The following is a 14751-nucleotide window of genomic DNA, read 5'->3' as shown; positions in this document are numbered from 1 at the left end:
TCAGGGACAATGTCTAGGCATATTTGTTTGAATAACTTTTATCTTTAAAAGTTGTCAGACGATTCATGATTCCATCTGTCTTTTTCAGGGCAATAAAACAGCAAACTACTGTGAGGTGTGTTTCTAAGCTTCTAAAAATACTCTGAGCTCACGCTCATTTATGGCTTATGCAGACGAAAGACAGGAACACTGCATATCAAACTAGTCTAGCCTCAAAAAATACTACTGAGATACAATGATCTTTAGCAAAGCCAAAATGCAGCTGTACACTATAAAATGTTTATTCATGCAGAACAATTACACCATTAAAGGAATAGTTCACCCAAAAATGAAAACTCTCCATTGTTTACTCATCCTCATGTTATTCTAAACCTGTATGACATTTCCTTCTTCTGTGGAACACAAAATTAAAAAGTCACATTGTTTTTTGTCCATATACAATGAAAGACAATGGGGTCCAAAAGAACATTTTGTGTTTCAGAGTAGAAAGTAAGTTATACAGGTTTGGAATTAACTGAATGAAAGAATGAGCCATTTTTGGGTGAACTATTATCTTCTGCACCACTTAGTGCACTTAGTGAAAAACACTCACCTGATCTTCTGTCAGAACAATCAGTCGGGTTACAATAATGTTCACAACGTTTCCAAGACTGGCATCACGATAAAGTTTGGCAACCTGACCTCCAGAAAAGAAGAAAAGACACAAAGTCAGCCAAGTGCTGTTTGAGTTCTTCTTATGTACCTTTAAAAAGGAATGAAATGCACATTGGAGACGAACACGCATGAGAAAAGCAGGACCAAACTTACAATATTCATTACGGAAAGGATGTAGTGCTCGATGTCTTTGCGACCGTGATAGCCAACCATCATTTTATCCGCCACCACTAAAGTCTCCACAAAGCGTTCAGAGCTGACAGAGCGCCGCTGGCGGTGGCCACCCATCGAGATGTCATCATCCGTGGCTGGGTAAGGTGTGTTTGCTTCAGGATTGGTATTGTAGCTGGGTGTCCGGTTTATTGTGAGGTCTAGAGATAACAAAACTGGTTCACGTTATCTTCAAAAAGGGACTCATTAGCAGTTCAATTGATAATAAAATGAGATTTAGCTGAACTTTAGAGTAGATCTTCACTCAACGTTCATACCGAGGCTGTTTGCAGAGACGTCCAGCCAAACCTGAACCACTGACCATCATTTCCTAAACTGCTATCTATAGCTGTTTATGTCACAGTGTGGCCAAATGGAGGCTTACCAACCTGAAACACCACAGTGGAGCTCCTCGCTTGGCTCTTGCAGAGAATGAATGGAAGTCTTTTTATAAATAACATGTGGTTGTCCTTCGTGGTCGACATCACTGAAATTTCTGGATATATTTTTTAATGGCTCAATTAAAAATTGCTCATCCTCTGTGGTTATGACACCATGCTTGATAAGAAAAGAAAAAATGATAGGTTACACAAAAAGCACACAGGAAAATATGTTCATTGACAAGGTATAAACTATTCCATCTTCAATGTCGAGGACAAGGTTGTAAATTCATGCATTTTAATGGCCGTGTTACATGCTTATCATCTCTTCAAATATATTCATGCTGTTAAAATACAAACCAGAATGCAGATAACTATGCAAATGCAAAAACACGCCACAATACAAATCAATGAGATAAATCACTCAAAAACCACCAATTACATAAAGAACAACACTGTAATTACTGGGACAGGAACCAAAGCACACAGACCTGTGCCCTTGAACACCCCCAATTTAACAGAAATTCAAAAACAGCCTCAGAAATGTGTTTATAGAAAAAGAAGAGGGGAAAAAAGCTCTGGCATGTTCTCCAAGTCTGTAAAACTCCACAATGAGACCAATTAAATCTTTACAAAGAAACAGCAAACGCTACACACGCAAAACAAAGGCGCAGTTGATATGAGCTGTATGCTGTGTGATGCACGGCAAAAACTGCTGAGGCATTCAAAGGACTGTTTTTCCATTTTTGGTTTCAATAAAATGACTGAGGCAACGCAGAGATCTCAATTTATGAAGGATGGTGAGCCAGAACTTTTGGCTGCAACAATTATAATATCACATTTTAGCATCATTTCAACTGTCTTGTTCTTCATTCTGACTAATGGGAGAGTATGGGAAAAAGCTTATTATTACAGACGTGATAAAGCAGACTACTACCTAAAGCATTTGTGTCAGTTATCCGGTTGGTTTAATGGCAGAGGTGGAACATTAAGTTTGTAAAAGCATTGCTTTTCCTTTTATTTGAGCCTAGCCATTGGAATATATTAAATTCAGATAATATCAGATGTGATGCATGATATCAGAGTAAGCTAAGTAAACAAGCTAGTTAGGATCATATTGGACTTTCCTTTGTGGCCCAAAACGTGAAATTTTAAAACCGTTGCCTGATCTGAGGTCTTAAAGCAATCTCAAGCGAGCTTTTTCACATCATTTGTGGCAGAAAATAATTTATGCTTCACGTCCCATAGTTTGTAAAAACTCAGCATCATTAGACTTGTGCAGAGGTTTTTGACCTTACAAGGAAAAGACCACCACAATAAAATGAGCAGGAGACTCGAGAATGCGCTCTAACACCCCCCCCCCCCCACCGCTCACGGTGACCTGTGGGGACCTGGGGGTAGGAGAGACGAGGCAAGAGAAAAGGAGATGGAAGGATGAGGCGCGACAGAGACGAGAGAGGGGAGAGAGGAGAAAAAAGGAAAAAAAAATGGTGTACAGCGACGGCTCCTCTGGTTTTGGGCAGCCAGCTGGAGTCCCTGCTCCTCCCAATTCCATCAGGGATGGCAGCAGGCTCCGGCCTCCAGGTGAACTGGGCTGACTCCTCCGCTCCCTCACGGACGGCAGCCGCCCCTCCACATCACAGGCGGCCGGCAGCGAGCTCGCCCATCCCCGGCAACTCACTCCAGCCCACCGCCTCGCATCCATGGCGGCACACTTCCTCGCCTGCTCGATGGCGCCAGATTAACCACAGCAGCAAGGGATCTTCAGCAGCACGTCCCTCCTTCTCCAGGGCCTTGGCACCAATGTAACAATGTTCTTTCGTGGGAAGAAGGAGGCAGGAACTGGCAGACAATCACAATGACTTTAATCATAATAAACACAAAACAGCGCGACAGCCCCTCATGGACAACTGCCGTGCACAAACAAAATCAAAACACAAAATAAAATCCAGGCCTGGTCCTCTCTCGTCCTTCACTGTTGTCGCTCCTGTTTTTATCCTTTCATCTCCTCTGTGGGACTCGAGACTGCTGGGTTGAGCAGGTGTCACTCATTTCCAATCACTTCCCGGGCTCGCTCCATTCCCATGGCTCTCGGCCCCGCCCCACTCACCACAGGATTCTTTTAGTATTCCACAGTAATTCCATATTAAGTCCATTACCATTCAAATCTTCATTTGCACGTTTGTATGTAAACTGAGACAAATTGGTGTTTAGGCAGCAAATGTTACAGTATGCGCCAGAGCTCGCACCTATGTCAAAAGTGTGACCTATGTTTATATGTGATTTTCGGGATTCTGATTGGCTTACGTGAGCTTGAGCTTCTCGTTACACCGCCACCTACAGGTTTGGCATGCACTTGACGCCATATATACATGGGTACGTGTAAATGAACACTCTTCTGAAAAGTGAAATGTGTGCACAATGTTATTTTTGAAACCGGAGAGGTTGAAATGTCCGTTTGTGAAAATAGCCGCCCACGTGTAAATGTAGCCCTAGTGTTTTTGCCCCTGTGACCCAATTTCTTGATTGATTGATTAGTTACTAGGTGTGTCTAGTTTCTTCCGCCTGTGTTCCATGTCCCTGTTAATTTGGTCACCTGTGTTTCCCCAATTATCTTTTGTTTAAAAGTCCTAGTCCTTTCAGTATGTGTTGTTAATCAGTTCTATAGTTACATATGTGTGTCTTCCTCCTGTTTCCATGTTGGATATAACCCTGTGTTGGATTTAACCCTGTGTTGGAGTAAAAGCTCCGCGGGACTGCCATCCTCCAGGGTTGCCGGAGTCTCCCGCGCCTCCACCTTGGTCTGGGGTTGACCATCCAACACCTCGGGACTCCACTCCTCTGGCTTTGCTTTATCCCTCTGGCTCCTTCATTGGCTCCACCCCAGTCCTCTTTCGCTCTGGCTCCACCGTGGTCTTCCAGATCCACATCTCCACGTCGGTCGCCAGAGCCATCAATTACGCCTAGGACCTCCGAATCCTCCCTGTCACCCTGGCTCTTTGGCTCTCCGTCTCCGCCGTGGGCTCCTCCTCCAAACTGCACTGCTGCCATTACTCAGGCCCCTGGAGTTGGCGGCCATTACTCCATGGCTCCTCCCACCGTCAGCTCCACCTTGGGCCATTATGGCTCTGGCCTGGGTCCAGTTGGACTCCTCCTGCTCCAGATCCCTCCTGTCTCCTGCCTGGCTCATCCCTCCATGGTCTCTGTCTGCTGGCCCCCTCCCAGGAGTTTGTCCTCCACTGGAACTTCCTCCCAAGTTCCCACTCACGCCTCCCTCTGTTGATATCGTGCGAGATTTACCCCGTGTTAGATTAATAAATTCTTATTTTGATTATGCTCAGCTCCATGTTCCTTCTGGGCAGAGTAGTGTAACAACTGCAAAGGGCCGGATGTCAGACACAACATGTAGGACTGAAATCTAGCTTCTAGTGATGGGGATGCTACTTTTACGCTGAAGCCTACCAAACCCGTAAGTTCTTTCTGTGGTGTTTTGAAAAACGTCTCGGTGCAATTTATTTGTCCATACAATCAAAATGAATGACAAAAATGTGAGGACAAAAATAATGAAACTTTCTTTAAAATATTTTGTGTTCTTCAGAAGAAAGTCATACAGTAGTATAACAAATTGAGGGTGAAAAAATGATTAGAGAACTTTCATTTCATTTTGTGGAACAACATATAAGTGAACATAAACCCATTTTAAATAGTAATTTTATACAGTATGTATAATTTTATACATTCAAGTACATATTTTATAGACTTTGTATATATGTATATACATATGCATTATAAAAGTCTATTATATATACACTCTTATAAATAAAGGTGCTTCAAAAGGTTCTTGAAGCAATGCCATAGAAGAACCAATTTTGGTTCCACAAAGAATTATCTCTTTCTTACCTTTTTGTAATCTGAAGAACCTTCTTTCACCACAAAGAACCTTTTAAGAAATAGAAAGGTTCTTCAGATGTTAAAGGTTCTTTATGGAACCATTTAGACAAAAAGGTTCTTCTATGACATCAAGAAGCACCTTTATTTTTAAGTGTATTGAATTGACCGACCTCATGATCAGATTCATTAAAACAAAACAGATATTCAAAAGTGTTTGATTATTGCCTCAGCATACAAAGCTGTGTATCATTAAAAAATCATTTAAAGATACAGAAGTTTGTTGTCAAGGTAACTTGCAGGGTCATATTAGTTTATACTAGTCAGAACCGTGATTTAATGTTTTGATAATTGCATTGCATCACAGGAAGCCACGTTTCACAGCAATCGTGTGGAGTGCGGTTTAGTTAAGCAACATCAAAGTCCCCACCAGATGAAATACTCAGCGTGAGATAGGAATCAGCTGGCAATGGGCTTGAAGGTGCAGGAGGGATTCAAGCCCAATGTGGAGAGACAGCTAAGCTAATATTTTGCTGTCACTCAGCAGTCACTTTAAAAGTGAGCAGAAGCAGCTGTGTACACAGAGACAGGGACATAGATAAGAACTCTGGCACTAAAACAGACAAGGTGCTTTAAGCACGCTCTCTCTCTAATGTTAGTCAAACATGAGGCAATACGTTTGAATCTTCCTAAGCTTTATTAATGTGATGTAGACATGCTGACTCATTCTGGACACTGGCCTGAAGCTCTGCAGTAAAACTCCTTAGCAATACTGTTATTGTTAAAATCCTTTTTCCTACCTGAGCTTAACATGCACTGACAACTATAAGGACACCAATAGCTGATTTCCCCAAAAAGTGTAAACACTGTGGAGGTATCAAATATTTAGCCCCGCTTGTTTGAGCTTCCCAGCATTGGGGTCGGGACTATCTGCTTGTCCAACCAATAGCAGAGTGTTCAGTACAGTATAGTATAGTAAGTTAAAAGTATACTTTTATAAGTGAATTTTGTGAATTTTTAACCCATTTGTGTACCTTATCACCCAATCTTATTCTCCTGGGTGATTTTAACATTCATATGGATACTGCCAGGAACCCACTAACAAGGGATTTTAATTCTTGCTTAGAAAGTTTTGGTCTCCAACAATATGTGAAGTTTCCAACTCACTCTAAAGGCCACACTCTGGACCTCATCTGCTGTTCAGGTGTCACACCTCGTGACTGTACTGCAGATGTAATACCCATATCTGATCATAAATTGCTTTCCTTTAATGCTGATGTTATACTCTTTAAATCCAAACAACAACGTTTGATATCATTTCGGAATATAAAAAAGATCGACCCTTCTGTTCTGACTGCCGCAATGGCTGATTTTCCACTCAGTGACCAGCTCACTTTTCCTGACAATTTGGTCTCCTTTTACATCTTTGAACTACAGCAGCTCCTTGATACTCTTGCACCTCTTAAAACTCGGACTGTATCATTCACCCATTCTGTGCCCTGGTTCACTCCTGAACTTCACCAGCTCAATACCAGAGGCCGGCGTTTGGAACGCCTTTACAAAAAAACTGGTCTTATGATACATAGAGAGCTGTATAGTGAACATGTTCATCTTTACAAAGATGGTCTTTATGCTGCCAAAAATGTTTTCTTTTCACATTTAATTGAGTCTGGAGATGGTAATACTAAAGCACTGTATTCAACTGTTAATCGTATTCTGAAACGTCCTGACACACTTCCCGCATACCTGTACTGCACTGCACTGCTCAATGTGATAAATTTATGTCTTTCTTCAATGACAAAATAACTACCATCCACCAACAATTGGCCTCTTTGGCTACCCCTTACTGTAATTCATCACACAGTGTCTCAATTAATTTGCCCCACCTGTCTACTTGATCCTTATACCAACTCATTTGGTAAACGCCTGTTTTCCCTCTTTAGCTTCTCTCATAACTCATATTATTCACACTTCTCTCAGCTCCGACATTGTTCCATCATCTTTTAAAATAGCTGCCATAACCCCTGTTCTTAAGAAACTTGGCGCAGACCCAAACAATTTAGATAATTACCGTCCTATCTCAAATCTTCCATTTATTTCGGAAATTCTTGAAAAAGCAGTGGCAGCACAGGTTCATGCTCATCTTAGTAATAATAACTTGTATGAGTGTTTTCAGTCAGGGTTTCGTCCTAAGCATAGCACTGATTTGCACTAGTGAGCGTAACGAATGACCTGTTAATGGCTGCTGATTATCTATTCTTGTTCTACTTGACTTGAGTGCAGCTTTTGACACAATTTTACACAGAATTCTCTTGCATCGACTATCTGGGATTGGTATCACTGGTATTCCTTATGCCTGGTTCACTTCATACCTTTCAAACCGCACACCGTGTGTACAACTAAATAAACTTCATTCCCAACCTTCTCTGTTAGCTGTGGTGTCCCCCAAGGCTCTGTCCCAGGCCCCCTATTGTTCCTAATTTATCTTCTCCCACTCTGCAATATCTTTTCAAAATTCGGTATTAAATTTCACTTTAATTAAAGTTACGCCGATGACACTCAGCTTTACATTTCTACAAACCCTGATTCCATTCTCCCTCCCGCCTATCTTACCGACTGTCTTCATGAAATAAATGTTTGGTTTTCTGCCAATTTCCTCAAACTTAATGCCAGTAAGTCTGAAGTACTCCTCATTGGTACTAATTCTACTCTCTCTAAGTCATGCAGTTTTTCATTATCCATTGATGGTTATTCCATTTCTCCCTCCCACCAGGCTAGGAACTTGGGGGTCATCTTTGACAGTACCTTATCATTTGATGCTCACATTAATAACATAAGGTCTTGTTATTTTCATCTCCGCAATATTGCTCAACTCCGTCCATTTCTCACTCCTCACTCCTCACTTCCTCTAGAACTATGACACACTTCAGCTCTTAACTAGATTTTTGCTATGCATTTATTGAGGTATTTAGCTATTTACTCTAAAGAGTTTGTTGCTATTACGGCGTTCTGGGTCGTTGCTAGCTGGTTACTCACAGGCGCAATTCAAAAGAGCTCATCAAAGTCTCTATGATATTATAGTCCTTGGGTCCCTCCTTCAATGCATTTACACCTATTTCTTTGCCAGGCGAAGATTATAAATTTGAGTCAGAAAATATGTGACCCTTTGAGGAAGTAAAAACTTCAGCTGAAGACCTTTAGATATGTGGGCAATAAAATGCAATGCATATTCCACGTCATTGGCCAGTGTGCTTTTATATCCCTGTGTGAATGTGAAATTTCCAATTTGTTCTTTCAGTGTGCTTTTTCCTGAGGTATTCTGGAGGAAAAAAAACAGCTTGCTATAAATATTATAAATTCTGGACAAATCAGAAGGTGCATCTGAAGAAACTAATTGTTCCTTATTTTCTCATACACCCAAAAGCATAAATACATTCGAAGTCGGTTGTACTCACCAAGCCTTTGCAGTTGCTCAATGCCACTTTTGTAGTACTATATCGATCCAGTAGGTATCCAACATAGTGGCAGTTATCGACCACTGAATGCTGCCAGTCTAGTCCGTCTTTGCCCCAGTACTCTACTGTGAAATGTTTAGAAACCAGGTTTGGGTTGAGTGTCAGGTTCAGGTGAAAGTGCTTGCCGTAGGCTGAGAGTTTGTAAAAAAGCCTGGTCACAGTGTGGTCCAGCTCAGTCTGGTCCAGTCCACGTCGCCGTCGACCAGGCCTGTAATGCTTCACAGTGTAACTCATGAACTGGCCCCTCTCATTCACCCGCACTGGTACTGTTAACTGGTAGTGCTCCAGCGTGGACAGGAATTCCGCTTTGTGTTTTGGGGAATAAAGTGAAGCAGATGAGAGTGAGGAAAACAAAGGAGAGGGTAATCATGGGAAACCAGAAGTCAGCATACAACTTTAGCTCTGTAAGTTGCAGGTGTGCTCAGGAGGAAAGTTAAATTGCTGAGAGGTTTAACTGCTTAATATCTCAAAATATGGACAGATTTTATAGTAAAAGTCAGAAGCCTTATGGTTTCTCTAAATTTTTTCAGGAGCAAAGATGACACAAACAAAAGAAACAAAAGCCAGAGATCTCGGAATGAAATCTATCATTTCTTCATCAATATTTTCCAAGATGAAATCATCTGAGTTAGCTTACCCACATATATTTTATAGCTCTGTACTCTTACAGTACTTTGTCAATAATTGTCACATTTGTTTATTTTTCCTAATGAGAAGCATCTGAGATGAGCTTGACACTTACATGAAACATAATTGAGCAATAAAACGTTTCCTCTGGGTAAAGCTGAAAGTGTAGTGTCTTAAGGACATAATTGTAAGCAGAAGTTAATTATGGCTTGCTGGTGGTGAGTTTTCAGAGCTGCTATGACATCACATGTCACTATATGTTCTTGTCCACACATTATTAAACCTACCTTGAGAGTTGTATGAAAGGATCTGAGCTTCAGCAGCGGCCAAGACCAGGCTAAATATCCAAGTCAGCGTCTTCCAAAAAATGTCCATAATTTAGGGAAGAACTGACATGGAGTGGGGGGAAGCGACAAGTGGATTAAAGCGATATGATCAATCCAGCTTTGCACCATAACATATCCGTGACAAGCATTCTCGACACATTTGAATCTCAGTCCACACTTAATCCCAGGTTTAAATGACTTCTAAAAGGTGACTGGATCATGCACATTTGTCAGCCATGTGCAGGGCAAGAATCCATACGAATTCTCTTCATGTTATTCTGAAGCAGCAGATCTATATAAGGAGCTTGTCCCAAACGATCCATTTGTTTGCCTGGAAATGAATGAGAGTGGGGGGGGGGACTTGTCAGTGGAAAATTGGCAGTTTGTGATCTTACAAAATGTTCTTAAAATGGATTTGGATTGAACATAGCTTTTTAACTGCAAATACTAAGCATGCTTTGTCTTATCAAACATCGGGAGCAGATTGCAATTTCCATAGCTCTAACATCTGGACTTGAACAAGTTGGATCCCCCCCCCCCCCCCCCACACACACACACACACACACACACACACATACACACATACACACATAACGGTGAGCTCATATGTGTTGAGTGGGACGCCGTAACTTCAGGTTATCATTTTCACACCTGCACTTGACTATTACCTGCTCTGCCTGTTTCCGACTCAAGGCATGAAACCGTTCTGCAACAACCTGTTGCAAATAACTTGACTGGCGGCAGCTTTTCCAGATTCTTGATGTGCGAATGGAATTCACAAGCATTTATTTTGATGTTCAAAGCATGAAGTCAAGTGACATCTGCATTTAAATGCTACTGGAACCTGGAACTTTATTTTAAGGTGTCCTTGTTACATGTTATATGTACTTACTATTATAATAACAATTAATTATGCATAATCACATGCAAGTAACCCTAAGCCAAACCAAATCCTAACCCTAACCATATAATAACTACATGTAGTTAATAATATTACTCAGTACTTAAACAAGGACACTTTAAAATAAAGTGTAACCCTTGGTTTGCTATTACATGCTGCAATATATTCATACATTTTGCACAGACACTCATTAACTGAACAGAGATGACATCACTGAATTCAATGTCATTTTGCATTATTGAGACACTGTTTTTCTAATGAATGTTGTTCAGTTGCTTTGACGCAATGTATTTTGTTTAAAGCGCTATATAAATAAAGATGACTTGACTTGACATTTTAAAGTGTGGACTAAAGGAATAGTTCACGCAAAAATGACACTTCTGTCATAATTTCCTAACCCACCTATGCATTTCTTTAAAGAAGATATTTTGAAGAAAAACTGGTGACCAAACAGTCTGGTGCCAACTAACTTACATTGTACGGACAAAAGAAAACAACAACGACAAAACAAAAAAACAATGGAAAGTCTTCATTTTGATCATTTATTACATATATAACAAGCGTCTATCTATCTATCTATCTATCTATCTATCTATCTATCTATCTATCTATCTATCTATCTATCTATCTATCTATCTATCTATCTATCTATCTATCTATCTATCTGCGCTGTTAGACTCAGTGTGACAGTAAAAGCAACTCCAGAAGTAACTCACCGGATGAACATCAAATCAAACGCCGCCTTTTCTCTCTAAGCTCCAGGAGAGCCGTCCAGTTCCAGCAGATATATCCTGTATGTCAGCTCGTTTTGCATGTGTGTCTTCTCTTACTATCGCTGTAGAAGCTGAAGCCGAAACTGTGCAGACGAGCATTCATGAGTTTCTTCCAGACAGCAGCTCGAGTCTGAAACGTGTCTGACCCAGACAGCTGGCAGCTGCCCAACACTATTACACTGACCGCTGAAATAAAAACACACCAGACCAATGAGAAGACTACTGTACTAATGCGCTCCAAGGGACTCTTTTTTAAAGTTTTTATTTTGGTAGCTTTCATTAATGTTGTCGTCTGAGATAAAGCCGTCAGAAAGGATGACTATTAAAAACAGACTCCTGTGTATCAGCATGCATTGTTATCTTCCGTGCAAACTCCACTGGGAAAGCCCAGACTATCTTTCCTGTCTGAAAGACCGTAAGAAAAGATAGTTACCGTATTCATCTTTTATTGAAGAACACGTGCAGACAGAAATCTTCATTTGATTCCACTTCAGTGCATTCTTCAGCAAATCTCTTGTTTCGCTTCAAGCCATTCCTCTCATGCCAGCAAATGTAGTTCTTGTAGTCCTTGTACAGGAACAAAAAAAATTGCTCTTCATGAACTCACTTCATTGGCAATGCACGGGAAAAACTCCATGTAGCCTACATCTCCAGGATATATAACGAAGTTATAGTTGAAGTTTGTGTAACTCAGTTTACGTTTAACTGTTTAAGTTTCCAGCGTGTGTGGCGGGTTATAGTCTGGTCTCGTGCTCTGTGACTGACCGGAGATGAATAGTAACCGGTGCGCGTGCAGGACATCAGAGCTGATCTGAGACTGAAGCAGCTCTCCTCTCAAACACTGACTGCAGGAGAGAGAGGGGAGGACAGGTGAAAACGACGATCAATTCAACACGATTAACAAACATTTTTAACAAACGTGTCTAATATTCAAATCAAGAACATGCCCAGATTTAAGTCATATTTCGAATAATAGGCGATTTAAAAGAATTTATTTTGAAATCATTTTCAATATAAATGACAATTTACCACATCGACACAAAAAAAGAGTTCTATAACAATTATAATTATATTAGGCAACTGTCGATTAGACTGATTCGACTGATTATACTTAGACTTGTGTCCGATTTGTAAATCTGATTTTTTTTTATGTATGGCCTAGATTATGTTTTATTCGCAGTGAAGGAGAATTAAGGCAAAACCATGGTTAACTGAAGCGCATGTGTCTTCTTTTTCCAGATAGGCCTACTATAATACAGCAGTGGCACACTGAGACAATTAATCAACAACAGAAAGAAACAAGTTTTTTTAAGTGTCATTATCTATAAAATAAAATTAAAATGCCATTAAAAAAATAAATATGTTCTCGTGTTATGAAACTATTTCATTTGCATTTAACTCCTCTAGAAATTTGGACGCTGATTGAGGTTTGTGGCTTAGTTTGCAGCGTCCCCTTGTGGTGACTGCGTGACCGTGCACTGATTTACTGAGTCCTTATTTTAAAACCCATAACCTCACCTTAACTGTTATACTACCAGTGAGGGATATTAATTTATTACATGTAATCTGGATTACGTTGTCAGTTTCCAGAAATGAAGAATGTATAATTACAGTATATATACTGGTTTAATAATTATGCAGTTACTAAACACTGGTGATAGCTGTGAAACACTATGTCTTCCATGACCCTCTGTAACTGTTGATTCTGGAAGGCTGGACAAAAATATTTAAAACCTGAAAGACTTTGGGTGTTTGATGTCATTGTTGTTTTCATGTTTATTTATGTTTGTTCATATAATGCATGTGTTCACAAACGTTTTTGCCTCTTAAAATAAAATATTTACTTGAAATATATCTGTGTCAAGGAGAATGCACAAATAGACAGAGAATGGACAAATGTGGTCCATACAGAAATGTAAGCCTGGATAACACACACTCACAATTTGCGTAGGTTAAGTCATTTATTTTGGCAAGGGAGAAAATTCTAGCTACCAATGGACGATTTTGAAATGTAAGATGTATGTCTAATTAAATTATACCACCTTCACCTGTTAGTACAATCCAAATAAAGTCCCAGTGTTCGTGAAACTTCCACCTAGCCTTTTTTCCTACGTCCCATGATGCTTTACACAAATTATGGGTTGGGAGATAGGTCAGAACTGCAATAATATAAACAGAAAAAAAAACATACAGCAGAGGGTAGGCTAATCAAGTGAAATATGTTAAACGCATAATGTAGAGACACAACAAGTTTCTATAACAGCTTGCATGTCTTCTGCCTTCGTAGCAACTAAATGACTTCATTTTACTGTTTGATTCAGACTGAGATATGTTTATCAATGGATCATACAGTACAGACCAAAAGTTTGGACACACCTTCTCATTCATAGAGTTTTCTTTATTTTAAATTGTAGAGTCACACTGAAGGCATCAAGGTCTATTTGACCAAGAAGGAGAGTGATGGGGTGCTGCACCAGATGACCTGGCCTCCACAGTCACCGGACCTGAACCCAATCCAGATGGTTTAGGGGTGAGCCGGACCACAGACAGAAGGCAAAAGGGCCAACAAGTGCTAAGCATCTCTCGGGGAACTCCTTCAAGACTGTTGAAGACCATTTCAGGTGACTACCTCTTGAAGCTCATCAAGAGAACGCCAAGAGTGTGCAAAGCAGTAATCAAAGCAAAAGGTGGCTACTTTGAAGAACCTACAATATGACATATTTTCAGTTGTTTCACACTTTTTTGTTATGTATATAATTCCACATGTGTTAATTCATAGTTTTGATGCCTTCAGTGTGAATCTACAATTTTCATAGTCATGAAAATAAAGAAAACTCTTTGAATGAGAAGGTGTGTCCAAACTTTTGGTCTGTACTGTATATGCATAAAATGTAAGATTTCTACAAATCTGTGTCCATGAAGAGACAAGCTCATCTAGGTAAACTTTACAGTTATTGTTTTTGCTGTGAATCTGTCGTAATACTGTGCTTTTATTTTGAACAGTTCACAAAGGGGCAGCTGTGGCCTGTGGGCTAATAGTTAGAGAGCTGGACTGGTTACTAGAAGGTCGCAGGTTCGAGTATTGGTGCTGGCAGGAGTTGTAGGTGGTGGGGAGTGAATGAACAGTGCTCTCTTCCACCCTCAATACCCATGACTGAAGCGCCCTTGAGCAAGGCACTGAACCCCCAGGTGCTCCCTGGGTGCTGGATCTGTAGCTGCCCACTGCTCTGTGTGTGTGTTCACCTCTCACTGCTGTGTTTGTGCACTTGGATGGGTTAAATGCAGAGCGCCAATTCCGAATATGGGTTACCATACTTGGCAAAATGTTATGTCTTTCACTTTCAAAGAGAGAACCGGAGGACACCAAGAGTGCTGACCGTGACATCTTTAATGAAAAGCCTTCTAAAGAGGAAGTGATGGCCACGACGTAGGCACAAGGGCGAAAAGAGTTTCAGACTGTGCCATCATTCACACCAC

At 40.5% G+C, this 14751-nt stretch overlaps 1 protein-coding gene across 1 annotated transcript in view; it reads right to left on the bottom strand.

Moving 5' to 3' along the window:
* Positions 1–12051, bottom strand: part of LOC113054050 (A disintegrin and metalloproteinase with thrombospondin motifs 6-like) — a 107120-nt gene extending 95069 nt beyond the window's left edge. Inside the window, exons 1-7 of the mRNA XM_026219337.1 lie at positions 11708–12051; positions 11218–11460; positions 9562–9931; positions 8588–8952; positions 1254–1422; positions 808–1025; positions 593–676 (exon numbers count right to left, since the gene is read on the bottom strand). Of these exons, the coding sequence (XP_026075122.1) occupies positions 593–676; positions 808–1025; positions 1254–1422; positions 8588–8952; positions 9562–9649 (924 nt within the window). The 5' untranslated portion in view covers positions 9650–9931; positions 11218–11460; positions 11708–12051. The remainder of the gene's footprint in view (positions 1–592; positions 677–807; positions 1026–1253; positions 1423–8587; positions 8953–9561; positions 9932–11217; positions 11461–11707) is intronic.
* Between the last annotated feature and the right edge of the window lie 2700 nt (positions 12052–14751).

This window comes from Carassius auratus, chromosome 35, assembly GCF_003368295.1.
Source record: "Carassius auratus strain Wakin chromosome 35, ASM336829v1, whole genome shotgun sequence".
NCBI lineage: Eukaryota > Metazoa > Chordata > Actinopteri > Cypriniformes > Cyprinidae > Carassius > Carassius auratus.
This window is presented reverse-complemented; position numbering and strand designations above follow the sequence as displayed.